The 23,590-nt window shown below is 40.0% G+C and overlaps 2 protein-coding genes across 3 annotated transcripts; one reads left to right on the top strand and one right to left on the bottom strand.

Annotated features, from left to right (window-relative positions):
• Positions 1-318: 318 nt before the first annotated feature.
• On the bottom strand, positions 319-5,622 carry LOC125178263. Its single transcript, XM_047881613.1, has 7 exons — positions 5,433-5,622; positions 5,066-5,211; positions 4,604-4,760; positions 4,323-4,448; positions 2,373-2,587; positions 1,921-2,024; positions 319-981 (listed from the first exon to the last, which is right to left on the bottom strand). The coding sequence occupies exons 1-7, from the start codon at positions 5,609-5,611 to the stop codon at positions 844-846; spliced, it is 1,065 nt and encodes a 354-aa protein (XP_047737569.1). The 5' UTR covers positions 5,612-5,622; the 3' UTR covers positions 319-843.
• A 3,825-nt stretch (positions 5,623-9,447) lies between these two features.
• On the top strand, positions 9,448-17,521 carry LOC108683111. Of its 2 annotated transcripts, none has more exons than XM_047881615.1 (6): positions 9,448-9,956; positions 10,240-10,335; positions 12,687-12,756; positions 14,073-14,131; positions 14,717-14,829; positions 15,960-16,140. In XM_047881615.1, the coding sequence occupies exons 1-5, from the start codon at positions 9,797-9,799 to the stop codon at positions 14,818-14,820; spliced, it is 489 nt and encodes a 162-aa protein (XP_047737571.1). In that variant the 5' UTR covers positions 9,448-9,796; the 3' UTR covers positions 14,821-14,829; positions 15,960-16,140. The 2 variants fall into 2 exon arrangements, with proteins under 2 accessions (XP_047737571.1, XP_047737570.1); XM_047881614.1 differs by lacking the exons at positions 9,448-9,956; positions 10,240-10,335; positions 12,687-12,756 and adding exons at positions 16,189-16,270; positions 16,541-16,715; positions 17,023-17,521 and having other exon boundaries at positions 15,960-16,124.
• The last annotated feature ends 6,069 nt before the right edge of the window (positions 17,522-23,590 follow it).

The following is a 23,590-nucleotide window of genomic DNA, read 5'->3' as shown; positions in this document are numbered from 1 at the left end:
TCTCACATGCACTGCGTTACATCAAATATGTATAATTTGCTAATGACTAATTTCACGGTGCGTCTGTCGTGTAGCTTCATCCTGTAGTTCCGTCCAGTAGTTAGGTCCAGTAATTAGGTCCAGTAGTTCCGTCCAGTAGTTCCGTCCAGTAGTTCCGTCCAGTAGTTCCGTCCATTAGCTGTCTCTTATACACATCTAGATGTGTATAAGAGACAGCAGTATGGTAGTGCAGAGGCAATAATCTCGGCGATATACCGCCGAGGTTTTTTTTAAATAAATAGTTGGAGGCGGCCATGTAAGTTGCGNGAACAACACCCCTCTAGCTGGGCCATGAACAGCACACCTCTAGATGGGACATGAACAACACCCCTCTAGATGGGACATGAACAGCACCCCTCTAGCTGGGACATGAACAGCACTCCTCTAGATGGGCCATGAACAGCACCCCTCCTAGATGGGACATGAACAGCACCCCTCTAGATGGGACATGAACAGCACTCCTCTAGATGGGCCATGAACAGTACCCCTCCTAGATGGGACTTAGGTACTCCTCCTCCTCTAGATGGGGATATACATCACTCCTCTAGTTGGGGCATATACGTCAATCCTCTCGATGGGGCTTCTACTGATGACATACATCACTCCTCTAGATGGGGCATGTATGTACATCTCTCCTCTAGATGGGGCATCTACTGATGATATACATCACTCCTCTAGTTGGGGCATATACATCACTCCTCTAGATGGGGCATATACATCACTCCTCTAGTTGGGGCATATATATCACTCCTCTAGATGGAGCAAGAACATCACTCCTCTAGATGGGGCCTTTACATCACTCCTCTAGATGGGGTCTGCCTCACATATCACCCGTCGCACGTTACTGCACAGCGTGTTGCTGAAGCGGTACATCCACACGCAGCTCAGCTCCAGGCAGTTCTCCACTCCAGGTTTGTTGGGTTCTGACTCCCCAGTGACAGCCTGTGTAAAATAAAGCGAACATCTTCCATTATTTTTCGTGCATCAATGGTGTCAGGCAGAAATGAAAATATACATTGTTTCAATTACAGTATTTCCAGAGATATTTTATGATCCTGGAATCTTTAAAGATTCGTATTACCAGAATGACCATTTCAACCCAGGTTTTTATTTTTTCGTGTATACCGTATTTTTTAATACATTTCTAACTTAATTCTTTAAAAATTCTGTTTTGTCATAAGTTTGCGATGCAGCCGTTATATGCGTTGCGCATGAAATTTTAACTAAAAACATTTTATTTCAATATAACTTACTGATCTAATTTACAAAACTGATCTAACTGGAGACCCAATTCACAGTAAAAAGAATGCTTCTTTAGTTAATTAATTTCAGATATCAATTTATTTCATATATCTACAGTCGAGGAACTGTAACTTCTGATTGGAAGTTTATGCTTGCATGTAAATAGAAGTCTCAGTCAAATATTAGTGAGTTAAACAAATCAAATCATGCAGGAAATAACCAAATAATAACTTTTTTATACTGCAGCTAGGAACCGAATAGATTTCTCGTAAAACAAACTGTTGTTTTTAAAATAAGTTAGGTTTGCAGCTGCTTGAACAGGCTAAAAAATTCGCGAAATCTTGTCCGTGTGAAAACAGCAAGTTATGCTTGCATTAAGTTCGCAAACGCAAGAAGAACTTATTCCATTTCCATATAAACCTAGCTGAAAGGTGAATTGAATGCCTAAAATTACGATGTGAACTACGTGACAAAGCCATGCACTATCCTGTAATGTAAGGATTACATCACCGACATCTAGCTTGGATAGATAACATTTAAATTCCATTGTTTGCAAAATATGATATGGATACGCATTTTTGAGTTTCAGTTTTTTTATTCGTGTACTTCTTTTGAATATTTACTAGTCAGTATCCTTACATTAGCCCAGTAAGACAGCCCCATGGCCATCGGTGAACCGTCAACCCAGCGCCACTGCCCTTCCTCGGCCTCATCTGAGCCCCCGAGCCAAAAGTCTTGGTATTCTTATTCAGAAAAGTTTCAAATTGAGTTTCAAAATATTAATACGATTAAAACCGCAGCTGTATTCTTAGCACTCACGATGTAAGCGTAAATAAATTGAGAAAGAAATATTATCCAGAGTTAACAACGTATTGAAGGCGTTAGGCAGCCGGGGGTAAATATGAATTAATCATGATACGAATTGACTCCATATTGACCTTAGATGCCGGTCTTCATCATTTGCATGTTAAAACTCGACTTCACAGCTCCGTTATCAGTTATTTTAATTAAATTTAACCGTACAAGCATCATTAGGGTTTGGTAGGCAGAGTTTATTTTGAAAGATTATATTGAACTTTTTAAACTGTTACCTTGTTCAGCGAGGTAAAGGGAAACCTTGTGGTACTGCTCGCAGTCGTCGAAAACAATCAGGTCCCCACCGACCAGTCCACACTGGCTACGAGCGTCGTGCCAGGGGTAGTGTTCGGTTAGAATTATGTGAACACATTGAGTGCCAAGCAAAACAAAAGGATGCACACAGAGACCTGTAATGGAATACATATCCATGATATTAAATATGGAATGCCTGAAAGATATTAGATTATCAAATCCTGGAACATGATATTAGCTCCAGGACCTGCCGAACTTTGAGAAGTCATTACATAGATTAGCTCTGCTTTGCCTAGGGTCCTGCCGTTCGTGCGTTCAATCTGACCTTATCAAGTTTATTCCGAGACCCTACATCTTGTTTAACTAGAATGTTCATGATTTCAAACTTTACGCTAATATCAGAACAATAGATATTGCCATGCAACTATTAACGTTGGCGTATTATGTAGAACAAGCAATGTTCATGGAACCCTGAGGTACAAGGTGTGCCGGATGTCATTAAATATTTATTGATGCAAGCCTCAAGTCCAGTATGTACCATGTCGCAGTAAGTTCAGAAAGAAATCAATCAAGATAAAACGATAAAAATTCAGAAATAAACACGTAGACCGTACAAAGATTTTATCATGCGTATTGAACGAAAGTCATGGGGGTGCAAGTGGGTCATGGGGGTGCAAGTGCGTCGAAAATTCAATGCCTAATTGAATGCCTAAGTTTTTCTAGCTCTCCTTCAGTATGGTTTCTTTTCCTTCTTCTTTTAGATAACCATCAAACATATATATTGAATTGTTTCACTTTTGTGCAATAAAATTTCCTTAGATACTAACCTAATATTGAGAGTTAACTCTTAAAAATTGAACAGTCAAGTCGAACTTAGGTAGAAACTCATGATAAATTTTGGCGTAATTTTGTGGTTTGCTTGTAAAATTCTTTCGAGGGGATTATTTTGGCAGTTGACCGCATAAAATAATCCAAATCTAAGAACGAATTCTTCCACAAAGAATGTCGCTCCACTTTTTTGTTCAAGAGACCTTCCAAGGCCTCAAAGCAGAAGAGCAAAGCAAGAGTAAGAAAGTAAATTGTATTGTATTGGTCTGCTTTTCATTGAACTGTCGTGTAAAATTATGTTCAGTTACAGGAGTAGAATTCAATATTTTTGATATAGTAGGGTGTGAAAACTGCTAATATTCAGCATCGAATACCATAGATTCGACATCGATTAATGAAGATTCCACAGAGATTAATGTAGATCTTACATCAATTAAGGAAGATTTTACATCGATCAAGGAAGATTTGACATCGATTAAGGAAGATTTGGCAACGATTAAGGAAGATTTGCCAACGATTAATGTAGATTTAACACCGATTAAGGAAGATTTGACATCGAATAAGGAAGAATTGGCTGCGATTAATGTAGATTCGACATCGATTAATGAAGATGTAACGTCGATTACTGAAGATTCGACGTCGATTAATGCAGATTCGGCTTCAACTACTTAAGATTCGACATAGTTCAATGCAGATTATTCGACTCAAAAAATTATCGGGTGCAGAAACTTCGACGATCTTCGCTCAATGGGCCTAGAAAGCTCCTCTATAATCGGTGTTGAACCCCGCGACATTGCCCTCTCCGTTGCCCACTTCAAATGGGGTTTTGCCCTAGTCGATCAAGCAAGAATCTGCATTAATTTCTTCATCGATCCGCCCTAATCTTCATCAATCGATCAAGACCTGTTTGACTGGGTGTGTCCAATGATTGGCCGCCATCTGAGTGGGTGGTCAATCATCATCGGCCGCCATTTTGTTTTATTTGCGGCGGCCATCAATTGCAATAACACTTCAATAATATAACTATAGTCTATATATAGTCATTATATCATCTAGTGATATAGGAATATTGGCCCACAGTTCAGTGGACGCCGTCCACTCACCTGTTAACCTCGGCGTGCGTGTCGCCCACGTCGAGCGTCGTGATGCCCTCGCCCCTCAGCGCCCGCAGCAGCGGCGGCAGCTGCGCGGCGCTCAGCCTGGAGCCCCGCAGCGCCAGCACGAAAAACCTGGGCACACAAACTGCAGTGTCATTCCTCCAGACGAACAACTTCACTACGATGTATAACTATACTATATATAACTATACTATAGTGTATATAACTATACGATGTATAACAAATGGAACTCTATTTCTCCCCGCAGGGGACGGGGGGCTACGCACCTCTTGCCATGGGGGGCGAGGGAGGTGATGGTGTGGGCCACGGCCCCCCAGGACCCCTCATCCGGCCCCTCCACGTACAGCGATGGCAGGGGGGATGGGGGCAGCGGCCACGTGGGGGAGGAGGGGCCAGAGGGCGGGAGGGGGCGCGTGTACACCCCTGCGCAGGTCAAATGATGAGGATATTATAAACAAATTACAAACATTATAGCATCATTATAATGATATTATTAGGATGACATCATTATAGCAAATATGATGTTGTTGAAATATTTTATATATCGTATATATAAACTATATAATATATATACTACTACAAAATAAAGTTTATTTATGTAATAGTTTATTTTGTGTGTTTATTTTTTATTTGGTGATTATCCTGGCGAATAATCACCAAACATTACAATAAATTGTACGGCGCCCACGGGCCCAGGGGTGCCGCCCCCCGTGCTGGGCAAGACTCACAGAAGCCCTTGTATGTCCCCCCGAGGGCGCTGAGGTCCAGGGGCGCCGCCATGTGGATGTCGAGCCAAGCGCCGCGGGCCACGCATGAGGCGAGGCTGGGGACGCCAGCGGGGCCCACGCAGCCTTCGAACCTCATCAGCCTCACCCTGTCCCCCAGGAGGATGAGGCGAGGCATGAATATGACCAGCAACCCATTGTAATGGACCAGCAATCCGTTGTAATGGACCAGCAATCCATTGTAATGGACCAGCAATCCTTCTACCCCCTCCCCTCCTCTATTCATTCAAAAGCCCGTAAGTTTGAACCCAAGAACCGTGACGGCATCACCAGCACCCACAGGTTCTTACATGCACCTGTAGGTTCTTACCCGCTGCCGTGCAGCGGCTGGAGGAGGTCGTCGTGAGGCACGTAGACGTCGTGGGGGCGGAGCACCAGCCTGACCCCCACGCCCCTCGCCGCCGCCACGAGCGCCCTCCACGGCGCCCCCCTCAGGGCCGCGGCATCCATGTCCACCACCACAACATTAGGCTTAGCATGGGTCAGCATTGCTGCGACTGCAGCAACATGGCCACCTGCGGGCAACCACAACGTGACCACCAAAGCAAAAAAAGGAAAAAAAAGTTTTCATTTGGTCAGAACTTCGCATGGCTTTCACCCGCGACAATCAGCGTTAGTCGGCGTCTAGCTGACTAACACGTCACCCATCACACCCAACACGACACTGTAGCCGCGCCTCATGCGTCTCTAAATTTTTGTACCGCGATTTTCCTTATAATTTTTTTGGCGATCATTGAAACAGTTATTTCTTATATTTTTGGTCTTAAATTTGTACTCATTTTTCCATTAATGTTTTTGTCTTTCGGTTTTACTAGCATTTTCATTTAGAGAAAAACCTGTTCATCCTGATTATCCGAAGCGCGTCACTTTCATTTTGTTAGTCGTGAAGAACTTTGCACTTCACTGTTGGTGAACCTTTATTCTGTGACCTTATTTATTGTGACATGTAAATTTGTGCGTGATATTTGTGAAGTTATATTATTACATATAAATTCAAGTTTTTATATTTATGAATAGTAATTTTGTTAGGAATAACTAGGATTAACTATTATTGCTACATTTTAAATTTATTATTCTTTGTTTACAGAACCTAACTCAGTTATCACGGTAGTTAGCTTCAGTATACGAGCCATCCGCTGGGTTTTTGGGTTCATTCCGAGTATTTTGTGTTCTTACCAGTGCCTGTGTTACCAATAAATCGTCAGACTACCAAAGTTCACTTCCCTGCATGGATAAAGTTTCGTTTGTCTGGCTGGCGCTGACGTAAGAGCGTTCGGAAGTCACCGTCGCGCTTACATATTTTGGGGGCTTGTCCGGGAATCTACTGCTATCTACTCGGATATGTTCAGCGCCAGAAACCACGACATGCCCGTGCAGCAGGATTGTACACAGCCTGACGATCTCACACTTCCATCACGTGAGCAGATTTGTGCACTGGAATGTAAGCGAGATTCAAGTTCCGTGGTTTTGAGTGCTATTTTGAAGCTGCAGTCTCTCCTGCCCAGTTAAAATTCTGAGACGAGACCGGCGCCGTTCTTGGACGGGCCTGCCGCGCTTTAGCAGAACGGAGCCGTGAAACAATAACCGGCCATCTATCTCTAAAGCAGCGCTGCACCTGGGCTGATACAAGGATAAATTCCGGCCGCCCGGCAAGAGTTGGGCAACGGCGCTGTGGCAGCGCAGCGAGAAAGGTCGCCCGGCAGGGAGTTGTAGCCAAGCGCATATGCAGGCCGTACCTATCAGGGTGATTTCGAGACATGACAGCATTATAAATTCAAGAGCTGGGCAACGGCGCTGTGGCAGCGCAGCGAGAAAGGTCGCCCGGCAGGGAGTTGTAGCCAAGCGCATATGCAGGCCGTACCTATCAGGGTGATTTCGAGACATGACAGCATTATAAATCTTGACTACTTAATTACAGTTTTATGTTAATTTGTAAGTTATGCTATACGTAAAAGATACATGGCATGCAAAGAGGGGACTGCAGGCATGATACTACCTTTGCTCGTCGTTTTTAGTGCGTTATTGTGTCCAATTGAGAATTCTAGATCACATTATTGGTACGGGAGTGTTAGAAATTTATTTTTATATCAATTTTAGTACTATTATTTATTAATGATTAACCAACTATCTCTCAATTGCACTATCAAAGCTAAGATTATTACATGGTTTTCGTCTTCACGACAACGAAACGACTTTGCACGATCTGGGGTAATAAAGATGTGTCCGCTTTCCCCTAAATCCTGAGCATTATTATCAAAAACGGTTCAAATCAAGTCATAATTTACTATAAACGACGTTACATCATCTCTGAAAATTTTACAATCCGATTAAGTGCCATGTCACGAAATATAAAAGACTTCGAAAAATTAGTTTAAAACAAATTCTTGGTATCGGGTAAAGTGCTCGGTCCCCGGCCGTTGGAATAGCCTCACAACGTCGTTCCTCTCGGTGTTTAAGGTGTAGCCGTGGCGCAGTGAACGTGCAATGGATAGGCCTAAACGAAAACGACCATACCAGTCTCTATCAGATAGACAAAAGCGGAGAAGAAGGAAGGCTCATTTCATTGGTGATCATGATTCAGATAAAATCTGTGAATCTGCTATAGCGGATAGGAGTGATGCAGCAAATATTTCGTCGATGGCGGAGAATTTGAATGAAACCGTTGCCGATGAACAGTCGGCTGAGTCGAGTCACTCGAGTGCTACAAAAAACAGTGAACCAAGAGATATTTCAGATGATTCTGATGAACCCGTAGCCGCTGAACCGTTGAATAGTAGAGAAAGTGGTGAAGAAAGTTCCAGCGAGTGTGACAGCGAGTTGGAGGATGTTAGAGACGTTGATAAGTTAACTTCAGATGATAAAGTGGAAGCTTCAATCAGAGATTACCTAGAATCAGATACTGGAGTCTCTGGGGCCTCAGTAGCTCGGCTTTTAAAATCTTTCAACAAGTACTTCCCATGGGTGCCTTTAACAGCTCAAACTTTCTTGGGGAGAATTGAGAATACATGTGAAACGGAAACAGAATTAATGCATTGTGGCCGCTATGTTCACTGTAAAACCTGGCAACAGTGTCTTATAGCAGATGTAGACAATGTAAAAATCAAACCTATTACTGTTCTTAATGCAATAATTAACATTGACGGTATACCGTTGTTCCATGACAGTAGGCGTTTTCATGCATTCCCAATATTGGTTCGTTTTGAAGAATTAGTAGGGAAAATTTTTGTCATAGGTGTTTATGTCTCGGAGAATTCAAGGTCAAACAAAATGCCGCCTGCTCATTTATTTCTGAAAAAATTTGAAGCTGACTTTAAATCACTTGAAACTGAAGGCCTGTGCTGTTTAACTCATACTGTGAAAGTTGTGATTAAAGCAGTTGTTTGTGATGCCCCAGCAAGGTCTGATTTAAAAAATACTGTTAATCACAACAGTTATTACTCTTGTGAACGCTGTGTTCAGAAAGGTATCTATTCCCATTCTGGAGGGCATGTTACACTTGACAGCACCACTTCTGAATTGAGAACGGATTCAAGTTTCAGAGACAGAAAACATCCCAACCATCACAAATCTACTATAGAACCTTCACCACTTTTAGGTTTGAAAATAAACATGGTGCGAGATTTTCCTCTTGACTACATGCATGGATGTTGCCTTGGAGTGATGAGGCGGCTGTTGTATAGATGGAAAAGCAGCAAAACAAACGAAAAGAAATGCCACCTCAGTGTAAACAGCAAGGAATTATTTGATCAAAGGATCGATGACTTTGCATTGACTCTACCATCTGAATTTTCTAGGAAAATGAGCGGAGGCATGCACACATTGTCATACTGGAAAGCTGTTGAATTTCGTCTATTTCTATTATATGCAGGAGTCTATATTTTAAAAAATTTACTACCTGAAGCTCAGTACATCCACTTCTTGAAATTTTGCACTGCTATGAGGATACTATTAAGTCCTAATCAGCATGCAAACATGCCAGCAGTAAGAGAATTGTTAACTGATTTTGTTGAAGAAAGCAAACAAGTATATGGGTTTGGCTTTGTTTCATTCAATGTCCATAATCTCATCCACTTACCTGATGATTATGAACGCTTTGGACCATTGGACTTGATTTCCTGCTTTCCTTTTGAAACTTTTTTAGGCTCTAAAATCAAAGGTTGTATTAGAGGTAGGAATCGAGTGCTTGAACAGATTACCAAGAACATTGTGAGAACTAATAATACAAAACTGTCAAAAACAAGGGCCCATAAAGAAGTTGTACTTGGTAGGCCCTATGTCAAACCCTGCAATGCATTGGAAGACAGTTCATTCAAATCTGTAAGGCTAGGCCATTTACAGTTTAAAAGCAATCCAGTGATGTCGAAAGACAATGGTGTATTGTTGAGCAATGGTGAGATTGGATTCATAAATAGAATTAAGTCAGAAGAAATCTTGGTTTCAACTTTCCATCAAAAAGACTCGGCATTCTTAAACCCATGTGATTCTGTCAATGTAGGCATCTATAGACTCTCAAAATTACAAAAACCCAAATGTGTTCCAATTAAAAATATTTATGGAAAAATGATTCTAATTTCGTGCAGAAAAAGTGTTCTAGGCCTGAAGTTGCTGAACTAAATTTAAAATGGATTTTGAAAATCTTAAAAAATTTGTAGGTTTGTATTTTTATGATAAGTCATGGCAGGTAGTGCCGAAACGTTGGTTATTAAAAAAAATGGCCGAGTTATGTGCCACTGGCCTAGTGAAGGAGAAGTCTTGTCTAATGCAAAAAAGGATGGTCTTGAAGACTTCACAACATGGACTACTCATGCTGTCAAGAAAATAGCAGAAACATCAGGTAATTACAATTCATTTAATTTGTTAAATAATTACTTTCTTCAAAAATATTGCATAAATATTTTTCAAAATTCTAGTTTTTGAATGGAACGACATTACCCAGTTATTGTTATATTTCAAGCTGTAACATTTTCCAATTCAACTTTCCAGGATATATTTACAGCAAAATCTCTATATAATTGTGGTGAAATTTGATTACTGTGCTACATTTGATGAGGCAGTGCAGTTAATTTATGTTTTGTGCAAATATACTTTATTTTCTTAACAAAGCTCTATTTCTCCAGATGATTACCACAGAGCTGAACGTAAGATGCTACAAGGAGAAATAAGTGCCAGCGAGGCATCAGAAAAAGAATCTATGGCCAAAATGGAAGCTCTTCGTGAGTAATTTGCCATTCATTTATCTCTTCTTTTAATATAATTTTTATTTTAATCTTGGACTTGACTGATGGTGAAAAGTGCTGCCACAACACATTGCAAGCAGTAAGCTTGAAGCCATGTAGCTGCATGTACAAATAATTTTTGCAATATGAGAATAATGCATTTATTCAATGCAAGAATAAACTCTAGCAAGCATATGCATGGTTATGACAAACCCAAGATTTTTCAAAGTGCCTTACATACCCAGGTTTTATTAAAAAAACTCTAGTCTTTTACTCAAAAAATCCTAGCCCAGGTGGCTATGTGGGTACCCAGGTACCAGGGTACCTGGTACCCAGGTATCCATTGCCAGGGTTGGGTTGGTACCCAGTGCAACCGTGGGGGTGGGTACCTGCCCAGGTAGCTGCCCACCTACCCGCCCAGGCTTGGTTTTTTACAGTAAAAAACTCTTGTTTTTTAAAACCTTGGGAATGATAAGATGGTTTCAAAGAAAGCTCCCTCATATTAATCCATCAAATTCATTTTATGGTCTTAAACGACATGACACAATTATACTATATAGAAGTTACCAAGGAATATCCATTGAGTCTCAAATTACAGGTAAATATATATTAATTCCATATTATTTATAAGGTTTGCAAAATAAGATAACAGCAAAGAATTGGATTAATTGATTCAATACATCCATTTCAATTTATTTGCAGTTTCTAAGACATGTGACACATGACAAGTTTTTCTGTTCTCTTGAATAATTTGATTTGTGAATAGTTTTGTTATAAAGTCGAAGACTTCCTAATTCTCACTATTATATACCTCTTTTCGAGGCCTTTAATCATTTCTACTTGGCCGCGAATTTAAATCTGAAATACCACTTTCGTCCTAAATTTATGAGTTAACTCATCGATTTTCTATCTTCTGATATAAATTAGAAATTGGTCAGGTTGCTTTTTGCCAGAGTGGCGGTAACCGGCGCATTGATTTACGGTTCTCAATGTCAGAACAGCGAACTAGTTAGCAAAGGAGCAATGACAACACATGGAGATAAATTCTATAGTTACTATATTATAGAAGAATCTAGTCTAATACAATCGGACAGATTTTGCAGAGCACGATTTACACGAGATATAGTCCTATACTCCCACACCAAAATATGTAGCTCAGACAGAGTTACACAGGGGAATTTCCCGACATAGTATTTGTGCTCAAAATATATCCTATCCCGACCTATCTACCCAGTTATTTCACTTCTATGACTCTCCGGAAAATAAGATAGTTTCTAACAGTTTCCCGGAGTACATCACCGAAAATTTGGAGATGGTGGGGCCCACGGCGCAGCGGGTGGCGAGTTTTCCAAGGCTAAGCGACTGCGAAGTCCAAGATTTTTCAAAGTGCCTTACACACCCAGGTTTTATTGAAAAAACCCTTGTTTTTTACTCAAAAAATCCTAGCCCAGGTGGCTATGTGGGTACCCAGGTACCTGGGCAGCCAGGTACCCATTGCCAGGGTTGGGTTGGTACCCAGTGCAACCGTGGGGGTGGGTACCTGCCCAGGTAGCTGCCCACCTACCCGCCCAGGCTTGGTTTTTTACAGTAAAAACTCTGGTTTTTTAAAACCTTGGGAATGATAAGTTGGTTTCAAAGAAAGCTTCCTTATATTAATCCATCAAATTCATTTTATGGTCTTAAACAACACAACACAATTATACTATATAGAAGTTACCAAGGAATATCCATTTAGTCTCAAATTACATGTACATATATATTAATTCCATATTAATTACAAGGTTTGCAAAATAAGATAACAGCAAAGAATTGGATTAATTGATTCAATACATCCATTTAAATTTATTTGCCGTTTCTACGACATGTGACACATGACAAGTTTTTCTGTTCTCTCAATTCCCAACCTATTTTTTAACTAAGGGTGGGAATACAAATTTTTCAATGCTTGCAAATATTTGATAGTAATCTAAAACAAAGGAATAAACTTTAAAGCAGGAGTTATGATTATAAATTTCATTATTTTAAGCTAGATATAAATGTTATAATTGAAGAAATTACATACCAATTTTCCCATTTTCCCTGTTTTTTTTAGTAATATCCTGCTATTTTTAATAAAATCCTTGTGGGTTGGGCAGTTTATATAAACCCTGGGTTTTTTGCAACCCTGACCAGAGCAACCCTGGGCATACCTTGATCCCATAATTGGTAATTATCAGTACAAAATATGTTCATAAGTATTGGATCTATCACTTCTAACACCTAAAATTTTCAGAATCAAATATCAAGTATAGATGAGATAGAGTATTACATCTTATTAATTTAGATATCTTTGATTCCTTATCTTGCAGTTTCAGTGAATCGTGTTGGTGGGCGTTCTCGTCAGTATGATTCGAGTGACAGTCAGACGCCAAGCCCCAGGAAGAGAAAGAGGGCTTGTGTCACCCCACGTCGCAGCCCCCGCTTTCTGAAGCATTGTGGTAAGACTTTCCAAGAACTTGGTATATCATATAACTATAATTTTTAGTTAGTTCAATGATCTTACTTTTATTTGTGCCATATTGTTGCAGGGCTGCAAAAAACCCTGTTTTTTTTAATTGCACCTGCCACCCGGGTTTTATTTAAAAAGTTGAAAATGTATTCCTATGATTAAGATTACTATGGAATATTTGCAATAATTGAGACAAAATTTTGATTCTATTATAGATTTGTATTATGACAGGTGTTACTAGATGCTCAGAATGGTCTGAATTTATGGCTGTTAAAGATGCTACCCAGGCAGGTAACCAGTGCAACCCTATATTGTTGCTCCTCATATGATTACATTACTCTTACAGCAATAAATTCTTCGCGTGTGGACGTGGTTAAAGGTGGTCACCATGTAGCCGCGCCTCATGCGTCTTTAATTTTTGTACCGCGATTTTCCTTATAATTTTTTTTGCGATCATTCAACAGTTATTCCTCATATTTGTTCTGTTAAATTTGTATCCATTTTTCCAATAATGTTTTTGCATTTCGATCTTTACTAGCATTTTCATTTAGAGAAAAAGCCTGTTCATCCTGATCATCCTAAGCGCGTCACTTTCATTTTATTAGTCGTGAAGAACTTTGCACTTCACTGTTGGTGAACCTTTATTCTGTGACCTTATTTATTGTGACATGTAAATTTGTGCGTGATATTTGTGAAGTTATATTATTACATATAAATTCAAGTTTTTATATTTATGAATAGTAATTTTGTTAGGATTAACTATTATTGCTACATCTTAAATTTATTATTCTTTGTTTACAGAACCTAACTCAGTTATCACGGTAGTTAGCTTCAGTGTACGAGCCATCCGCTGGGTTTATTTTGTGGCTTTTTTGGGTTCATTTCGAGTTTATTCTGTGTTCTTACCAGTGCCTGTGTTACCAATAAATCGTCAGACTACCAAAGTTCACTTCCCTGCATGGATAAAGTTTCGTTTGTCTGGTCGGCGCTGAAGTAAGAGCGGCAGGTATAGCCGTCGCGCTTACATATTTTGGGGGCTTGTCCGGGAACGTTACCATCTACTCGGAAATGTTCAGCCCCAGCAACCACGATGTGCCCGTGCAGCAGGATTGTACACTGCCTGACGATCTCACACTTGCGTCACGTGAGCAGATTTCTGCACTGAAAGGCATGCAAGGTTCAGGTTCCGTGGATTTGAGTGCTATTTTGAAGCTGCAGTCTCTTCTAGTCAGACGCCAAGCCCCAGGAAGAGGAAGAGGGCTTGTGTCACCCCACGTCGCAGCCCCCGCTTTCTGAAGCATTGTGGTAAGACTTTCCAAGAACTTGGTATATCATATAACTATAATTTTTAGTTAGTTCAATGATCTTACTTTTATTTGTGCCATATTGTTGCAGGGCTGCAAAAAACCCCGTTTTTTTAATTGCACATGCCACCCGGGTTTTATTTAAAAAGTTAAAAATGTATTCCTATGATTCAGATTACTATGAAATATTTGCAATAATTGAGACAAAATTATGATTCTATTATAGATTTGTATTATGACAGGTGTGACTAGATGCTCAGAATGGTCTGAATTCATGGCTGTTAAAGATGCAACCCAGGCAGGTAACCAGTGCAACCCTATATTGTTGCTCCTCATATGATTACATTACTCTTACAGCAATAAATTCTTCGCGTGTGGACGTGGTTAAAGGTGGTCACCATCTTACGACGGATGAGACGTTTAGCAATGTTTAGAAAATTAATTCAGCGTATGTGATCCGTATAGGTTAACACCCTATTTTTCCCCATGTCAAATGCTTTCTTAAAAGGTCATCATCGAATTATGAAGTTTCACCAAGGAAGAACAATTGTGTAACTTAATTTCATTTCTTTTTTTTTTATTCAAGGTTCACTGGAGGTGCAGCCTATCACTAATACCCCGAGCCCGTCCACGAGAACACCGCAAGCAGCCAGGCGCAGACTCAATCTTCAAGCGACATCTGAGTTTTAACCCTTTACTGTAAGAATTTTTGGCTTATTATTTATCAACACTGATGTACACGTTGCATGGCTTTATCCTGGTGTCGTTTCTTACATACTAATACGCTACAGAGGTAGCGGTAGCGGCGCTACATTTAAGAACAATGTAGCGGTAGCGGCAGCGCCCGCTACATTTAGAGCATGTAGCGGTAGCGGCCGCTACATTTCAAAGTAGCGCTGCCCAGCTCTGCTAATTTATGTGACTTAAGGTGCCTGTACACAGGGATAGTACTAGCCGCTAGTTCATCCGGCGCTTGAACTGTCCACGCTACTATCCTCGTGTATAGGGGTTCAGCCGCTTCAGAGGCATGCGCCGGCAAGTGCCCGAGGCGCGGCCGAGAGAGACAACGATGTGTTGATATCTTGGCTGGAGAAGTGGCTAGTAGCGCTGATGCAGCCATGGTGAGAGCATCTGTGCCGCTCCTGTGAAGTATCTTGGGTCACGTGAATCATGGCTTGTTTGAACGATAATGTTTCTAAGAGGAATCCAACAAAGTGGATTCCAGACGATATTCACTCATTTTTTTAAATATACCAAAAATATGAATTAAAGTATAATGTTTTCCATGATGGTTACTCCAATAAAAAGGAAGAGAGAAATGAGTATTTTGAAATGGAAAGAAGACCTTATTAGTCAGGGTTTAGTTGTTCTCGACGCTGTATTTTTAAGGGCTAGAATATGGAGTAAAAAAAAGACGCACAGACTCGAGTTGTTGAAGGTGATCACACTATCCATCTTCACAGACCTCACTCGACGGCTTCTAACGACTCACTGGCGGGTGCGAACGAGAAGATAGCGGCAACTTATACTCTCCTCGTGTGTACAGGCTTACTAGCTGGATAGTCACCAAGCGACCGACACTAGCCAGATTTACTAGCCGTCTGCACTATCCCCGTGTCCAAGCACCTTAAGACTAGGCTCATCACAACCAATGAAGCTCAAGGAAGAAGAGAATTGACTTTTTGAAATACTTGCAAAGTTCTATGATTATATTGTTGTTATTTCTACCCGTTAAAAGTAGCACAAAATTATTTTGAATTACATTATGTTTTTCGTAAATTAATATAATTTCTTCTACTTTATAATAGCAGTTTTGGCTTGTTTTTCAGGAGTGAGCCCAAAACCGAACCCCCTCGCCGCGAACGCCAGTCACCGGCGAGTGACGCACTTGAGAAGCGCCTGACGGCGATGGAGAAGAAGATTGAGAAGGCAGTTGAGTTTGGGAAGGAGAATAAAATTCTTCTTCTGGAGCTTCTTGAATTGAAGAAGCCGAAATGGCAGTCAACAGTAGCGCCAGCNAATTCTTCTTCTGGAGCTTCTTGAATTGAAGAAGCCGAAATGGCAGTCAACAGTAGCGCCAGAAATAGCGCCAGCCTCGACCGATGAAGAATTGAGCCTTCTTCTCTCCAATGAATTCATTGTAAGTGCTTGTTAGTGCTTCTTCAAACATAGTTTTATTCGGGTCACCCTTTGGTATTTTACAAAGTATCGCAATAGAATTTAGAATCTAACTCTTACTCAACCTCCAATTAAAATTATATTATTGATCTGAAAAGCTTGTTTTTCTAGATCCAAAATATATGTCAGTTGTAGGTAGTACTTTCAAGAGTCGTTGAAAGCATGTATCACTTGTTTTCTCTTCAGTGCAATTTAAATTTCAACTCACTTTATGACATTCTCTCAATTCCAGTACGAGATTCTCTGTAAGTGCGATGACGCAACGCTCGTGGCCACCTTGCGTACCACGATGAAGCGCGTGATGACGCGTTCACTCGCGGTGACGTTCAGCTTCACCGGCATGGACGGAAAGCGGTTGAAAACGAAAAACTGTTTAAAGGAGCACGCAGTATATAAAGTTCTTCGAGGTACGTCTAAGGTGTTTTTATTTGAATCAGCAGCATTTTGTAGAAGTCCATAGATTTTTTTGAAAGTCATCGATTTCGGCGAAAGAATCTCATTACTTACACTTTATTTATTGATGCTGCGTAGACTGATGTTTGGTAAGCATTATACCTGAGGCAATGCCATGCACCGATCCAAATAAATTCAATTGGTGACATGCGTTGCAGAATGAACAATGACATGCGTTTCATGTAACGAGTTGCTTGGCTAAGTCTGTATCTTTGAATGATATTTACGATGTTGCTCAATGCTAATTGGATCTGTTTTCAGGCGCAATTGATCGTACGGCCTATGGACGATATCCAAGGCCCGAAATCGATAAGGCTTTCAAGACAATCCTCAAGAACGTTGGAGACTGGGAGAACCACCGGGGACAGCGCCGCAGACCCGCTAAGCCGTTTCAGCAACTGCAGCAGGAAGTGGATTACGGCTGTTCTTTCGCTGGGGAAGAATGTGATCCATTGATGATAGCGCCAGCGGGGCCTTCTCGGCCGAGCTGTACTCCTGTGTCTCCAGAAGTGCGGGCCTCCTTGGAGGCTTCAAACGTAATTCATGCGCAGTACGAATTACTAGCTTTCGAAAAACTTTGAAGCTCATGTATGAACGGTCGTTCTAATTCTTATAAGAGATTCACTTTAAATGAGCCAAAGGAAATATAGGCAGCTATACTATATTTATTAGTTTGATAAGTAACTCTAATTTGATGCGACTGTTTAATCCATGTGCTTTTCTTGCTGTTATTTCGGCAATCTTTATACAATCAATAAAGGAAATATACCGGTAGGTATACTATATATATTGGTTTGATAAGTAACTCTAATTTGATGCGTCTGTTTAATCCATGTGGTTTTATTGCTGTAATTTTCTGCGACCTTTATATAATCAATCTTACTTTTTCACCTTTTTTCTAAGTAATTTCATAAACTGATACCTGCAAATATTCATGAGAATGCTTGCACTTACTAAGGGGAAATGCCTTGTTTCTCTCATTACTTATTGTCGCACAGCCTCATTTCTTTCGAGCTTATTATGACAAGGGATGTTTCGGTTAATTGATTTTTCAATCTGTTCGTTTTCACTGATAATCTTAGCTCTGCCTAAATTGATATTCCGTTGTAACAGCGCTTTGGATTGCAATGCACTTATTTCTACAGGCAATTTTCTGACTGAAGCCAGTATGAACGTATGTTAAGTTGGAAAAATAAATGTCTTTTTGATGAGAAAAATGTTTTTCTGGCCTTTTAGTTATCCTAGATTTTGTACAATGTAAGGTGTTCGGATGTATATGTATATAAATATATAGCCAGGAGCTACAAATATAGACAGGGGTTATATATATATATATAGCCAGGAGCTATATATATAACCAGGAGCTATATATATAGCCAGGAACTATATATATAGCCAGGAGAAATATATATAGCCAGGAGCTATATATATAGCACCTGGGCTGCTTTTTTTTAAATGAAAATTAGTGACGGCCGTGCACTGCCAGAGCCAACTCGGGGCAAGTGCTGCGCTGGTTATAGCAGGCATGAGCCGGAGGTGCTCAGTGAGGGCTGCGTGGCCGCAGGACAGAGCCGCCTGGGCAGGTGCTCAGAAGCTAATTAGCGCTGTGTCTGCCCAGGTGATATCGTCTCTAAAGCGGACATTTCTGCTCTGTCGCGTCTCTACGTCGGCTCTAGAGGCGGCGACGGCCTGCTCTATTCCCTGCGCTAAATTTTAACTGGGTTGGAGACTTACCGTTCGTAGATTCATTTGTCGATGACATAGTTATTTTCAGTGAGACGTTTGATGAACATGTACAGCACGTAGATCTGGTTCTGTCGAAATTTTCTGAGGCTGGACTTGCCTTGTTTCTCTCATTACTTTTGGTCGCCCAGCCTCATTTCTTTCGAGCTTATTATGACAAGGGATGTTTCGGTTAATTGATTTTTCAATCTGTTCGTTTTCACTGATAATCTTAGCTCTGCCTAACTTGATATTCCGTTGTAACAGCGCTTTGGATTGCAATGCACTTATTTCTAAAGGCAATTTTCTGACTGAAGCCAGTATGAACGTATGTTAAGTTGGAAAAATAAATGTCTTTTTGATGAGAAAAATGTTTTTCTGGCCTTTTAGTTATCCTAGATTTTGTACAATGTAAGGTGTTCGGATGTATATGTATATAAATATATAGCCAGGAGCTACAAATATAGACAGGGGTTATATATATATATAGCCAGGAGCTATATATATATATATAACCAGGAGCTATATATATAGCCAGGAACTATATATATAGCCAGGAGCTATATATATAACCAGGAGCTATATATATAGCCAGGAACTATATATATAGCCAGGAGCTATATATATAGCCAGGAGCTATATATATAGCACCTGGGCTGCTTTTTTTTAAATGAAAATTAGTGACGCCCGTGCACTGCCAGAGCCAACTCGGGGCAAGTGCTGCGCTGGTTATAGCAGGCATGAGCCAGAGGTGCTCCGTGAGGGCTGCGTGGCCGCAGGACAGAGCCGCCTGGGCAGGTGCTCAGAAGCTAATTAGCGCTGTGCCTGCCCAGGTGATATCGTCTCTAAAGCGGACATTTCTGCTCTATCGCTGCTCTGTCGCGTCTCTACGTCGGCTCTGGAGGCGGCGACGGCCTGCTCTATTCCCTGCGCTAAATTTTAACTGGGTATGGCGGGAACTTCGATTGTTCGTGCGTTTACCTTGTTCAGCATCTGATCAGCCCGATCGTGCGATAGCGTCATCAGCGTTTGACCAGGGGCATCATGACGAAGCTTGACCAGCTGCTCTTTTTAAGCATATTACGCAGATTTGGCCTACCGGGCAATTGACTTCCATAAGAGGCTGGTAAATAGAAGCAAAACACCCTACGTGGCCGACTTGCTCCTGATTCACCCCTAAGCCGAATATAGTTCCTCTAAAACGACCTTAATCGGCACGAAAATTTTGACAGGGTGCTCCTGATTCACCCCTAAGCCGAATATAGTTCCTCTAAAACGACCTTAATCGGCACGAAAATTTTGACAGGGTAGGCCGGATACGCCATCGATGCGCCATCGGTGCTCTTCCACTTTAATTTCCACCTATAGCTACCAATAATTATCGATTCTCCGCCAATAATTTTTATTTGGGTATTTCGAATCGAACACTAATATAAGATGAGTGAGAATAACATTTGTCTATTAAATCTTCATGAAATTAAGACTGTAATTCAATGGTATTTCTAGGTATTTCTTTATTATTCTGCAATTTGCCTGTAAATTTAGGTATAACATCTGTTGTTTTTGTTTTTTTCTTATGACTTCAAACTTTATTAATTCTCTGACTGTATTTGTGTTCTAGATTTATCGAACTGACGATGGAACTGGTCTCTGAAACGTTTTCAATAGAGAAATGCTGAATTTTTGTAGTTTTCTTCGCTTTTAAATTTCTATCGAAAAACTTTTAACAGCTCCCTCTAGTAAGACATGTTTCTCAGAATTCTGTAGACAATCTGGCAACGGAACCTTCGGGTGGAACAGCTCAAAACTGTGCTTATATAAGTGGTTCATCGAACTGGTTATTACGAGACAACGCATGTACAGCCCTTATATATCCAGTGTGTTCAAGTCCTTCAGTAGCTGGTGAGTAATTCTTCTGTTTTGAGGCCTTGAATGGGAACCTAAATATAGAAGTGGAGTGACAAATCACTTTATGGAGGAATTTGTTCTTAGATTTTGGTTATTTTGTGCGGTCAACTGCCAAATTAATCCCCCTCGAAGAAGTTTTACAAGCAAACGTCAGAATTACGCAACAAATTATCATGAATTTTTACGTAAGTTTGACTTGACTGTTCAATTTTCAGGAGTAGCTCTCAGTATTAGGTTGGTATCTTAGACAAATTTACCGCACTTAAGTGAAACAATTCAATATATGCTTCAAGATTATCCGAAAAGAAGGAGGAAAAGAACCATACCGAATTAAAGCTAAAAGACTAACAGCTATCCAGCTCAATAAAACCAATTAGGCTTTCAAATTTCGTTCAATACACATGATGAAATATCTGTGCAGTCTGTATTTAGTTCTGAAATTTTAACATTCTATCATGCTTGATTTCATTCTGATCTTACTGCGACATAAAACATATTGAACTTGACGCTTGCATTAATAGATATTTACTGACATCCGGCTCACCTTGTACCAGAGGGTTCCATGAACATTGCTTGTATATATAAAACGCTTATACGACTACCTATAGTTCTGATAAAAGCGCAAAATTAGAAACAATGAGCATTGCAGTTAAACAGGTTGTAGGGTCTTGGAATAAACTTGGTAAAGTCAGATTAAAAGCGCGAGCGGCAGGACCCTAGGCCAAGAAGAGGTATAAACTTATACAATGACTTCTCAAAGTTCGGTAGATCCTGGAGCTAATATCCATCTTCCAAGATTTGATAATCTAATATCATTCATTCATTTCACATTTAACATCATGGCTATGTACTCAACTGCAGGTCTCTGTGTGCCTCCTTTTGTTTTGCTTGGCACTCAATGTGTTCACATAATTCCGGCCACATACACCTGGCATGACGCTCGTGCCCGGTGTGGGTTGGTCGGTGGGGATCTGATTGTTTTAGACGACTGCGAGCAGTACCACAAGGTTTCCCTCTACCTCGCTGAACAAGGTAACCGTTTGAAAAGTTATATATAATCTTTTAAAATCACCACTGCCTTCTAAACCCTAATGATTCTTGCACGGTAAAATTTAATTAAGATAACTAAGACCAGAACTGTAAAGTTGAGGTTTAATACGCGAGTGATGTAGACCGGCATATATCTAAGATCAAAATGGGGCCAATTCACACAATGATTAATTTCTATTTACCCCCACCAGCCTAACGCCTTTAGAAGGTGTTAACTCTGTAGAACACCCCTTTCCCAATTTAGTGACATTTACATCGTGAGTGCTAGAAAAACAGCAGCGGTTTTATTCTAATTAATATTTCGAAATTTAATTCAATTTCCTCTATATTTTTGTATCTCTTTTCTGGATAAGGACACAGCGACTATTGGATCGGGGGTTCAGATGAGGCGGTGGAAGGGCAATGGCGCTGGGTTGACGGTTCGCCGATGGTCATGGGGCTGCCTTACTGGGCAAATGTAAGGATACTGACACGTAAATATTGAAAAGAAGTACTCGCATAAAAATAAACTGCGAAGTCGGAAATGCGTACGCATATCAGATTTTGCAAACAATGGAATTGAAATGTTATCTAACGAAGCTAGATATTGGAGATATAATCATTTTAAGCTAGTGGCATTGTCACGTAATTTACTTAGCGTAATTTTGGTCATTAAATTCACCTCAAAGCTAGGGTCATATGCAAATGGGACAAGATCTCTTTGCGGTCGAGAACTTGCTGCAAACATAATTTGCTGTTCTCCCGTGGACAAGATTTCGCAAATTTCTTTGTCATTGTCACGCAGCTACAAACCGAACTTATATTATAAACAACAGTTTTTTTATGAAAAATCTCTTCGGTACCTAGCTGCAATAGAATAGAGCGTTATTATATGGTTATTTAATGCCTTATTTCATTGGCTAACTCACTAATTTTTGACCGATTTAAATATTTCAATTTTTAAACACGAATAAAATTCCTATCAATTGTTACTTTCCTCGACTGTAGACATTTGAAATCAATTGATACCTGAAATCAATTGACCATAGAAGCATACTTTTTACTCTAAATTGGGTTTCTAGTCGGATCAGTTTATAAATTAAATCAGTAAGTAACATTTAAATAAACGATTTTTAACTAAAATTTCTGAAGTAATCTATATAACAACGGATGTACCTTAAACTTATGACAAAACTTAATGTTCAATGAATTCAGTTAGAAATGTATTAAAACATAGTATATATATAAGAAAAATAAAAACATGGAATGGAATAAAGTAATTTTGATAATACGAAACTTTGAAGAATCCGGGATCATGAAATATTTCTGGAAGAAAGGTAATTTAAACATTATATATATTTCCTTTTCTGATTCGCAACATTGATGTAACAAAAGTAATAAAGTTGTTTGCTTTTTATGCACAGGTTGGCATTGGGGAGCCAGAACCCAACAAGCCTGGAAGGCAAAACTGCCTGGAGCTGAGCTGTGTGTGGATGTACCGCTTCGGCGACGGTACGTGCAGTGAAATGCGTCGGGTGATCTGTGAGGCAGACCCTTTCTAGAGGAATGCTGTTCATACCCCTTCTAGAGGAGTGCTGCTATTGCGCCATCTACAGGAGTGTTTTTCATGTTCCATCTACAGCGGTGTTATTTATGTTCCATATAGAGGAGTGCTGGTCATGTCCAATCTAGATGAGTATTGTAAATGTCCATTCTAGATTGCCATAATTTTTGTTCACAAGTGTTGTTATTGTCCTATCTGCGATAGGATCATCAATGTCCCATTTGCAGAATGCTTATATAATACCCGTCTTTCCCATCACAGAATAGAAGGACTAGGAATATATGATTTTTGAGATTGGTGATTCACTTTCATAATTCTCGAATTTTACTAATTATTACAGATAAACGAGTTTTGAAAACCACTTTTAAGATGGCAGCCATGATTATGTCATTTATGGAATGCAAATGAAAATTTATTACGAAAATCTTGCACAAAAATTTTAAATAATTACACTTTTCTGTTAGGTCCTTCAGCCATGATCCTATATAGTCTATAGAAATCGAGTATGATTTTCAAGCATCGTCCAAAAATATATTTATTCGTTAGCTTGTTTTTAGATTCTAAATTAAATCAGACATATATTCACAATTTTGGAATTTTTCGCTT

This window comes from Hyalella azteca, unplaced genomic scaffold, assembly GCF_000764305.2.
Source record: "Hyalella azteca isolate HAZT.00-mixed unplaced genomic scaffold, Hazt_2.0.2 contig8375, whole genome shotgun sequence".
NCBI lineage: Eukaryota > Metazoa > Arthropoda > Malacostraca > Amphipoda > Hyalellidae > Hyalella > Hyalella azteca.
The sequence above is the reverse complement of the archived record's forward strand: the minus strand, read 5'-3'. Positions and strand labels throughout refer to the sequence as shown.

Coding starts and splice junctions, on each gene's coding strand:
- LOC125178263 (XM_047881613.1), bottom strand. CDS start 5,611: ATGCTGACCCATGCTAAGCCTAATGTTGTGGTGGTGGACATGGATGCC. Junction 5,212..5,432: donor CAGCCGCTGCACGGCAGCGG/GTAAGAACCTAC, acceptor CCTGGGGGACAG/GGTGAGGCTGATGAGGTTCG. Junction 2,025..2,372: donor CCTTTACCTCGCTGAACAAG/GTAACAGTTTAA, acceptor TTTCTGAATAAG/AATACCAAGACTTTTGGCTC.
- LOC108683111 (XM_047881614.1), top strand. CDS start 16,039: ATGGAGAAGAAGATTGAGAAGGCAGTTGAGTTTGGGAAGGAGAATAAA. Junction 16,125..16,188: donor CTTGAATTGAAGAAGCCGAA/ATGGCAGTCAAC, acceptor GAAGAAGCCGAA/ATGGCAGTCAACAGTAGCGC. Junction 16,271..16,540: donor TTCTCTCCAATGAATTCATT/GTAAGTGCTTGT, acceptor TCTCAATTCCAG/TACGAGATTCTCTGTAAGTG.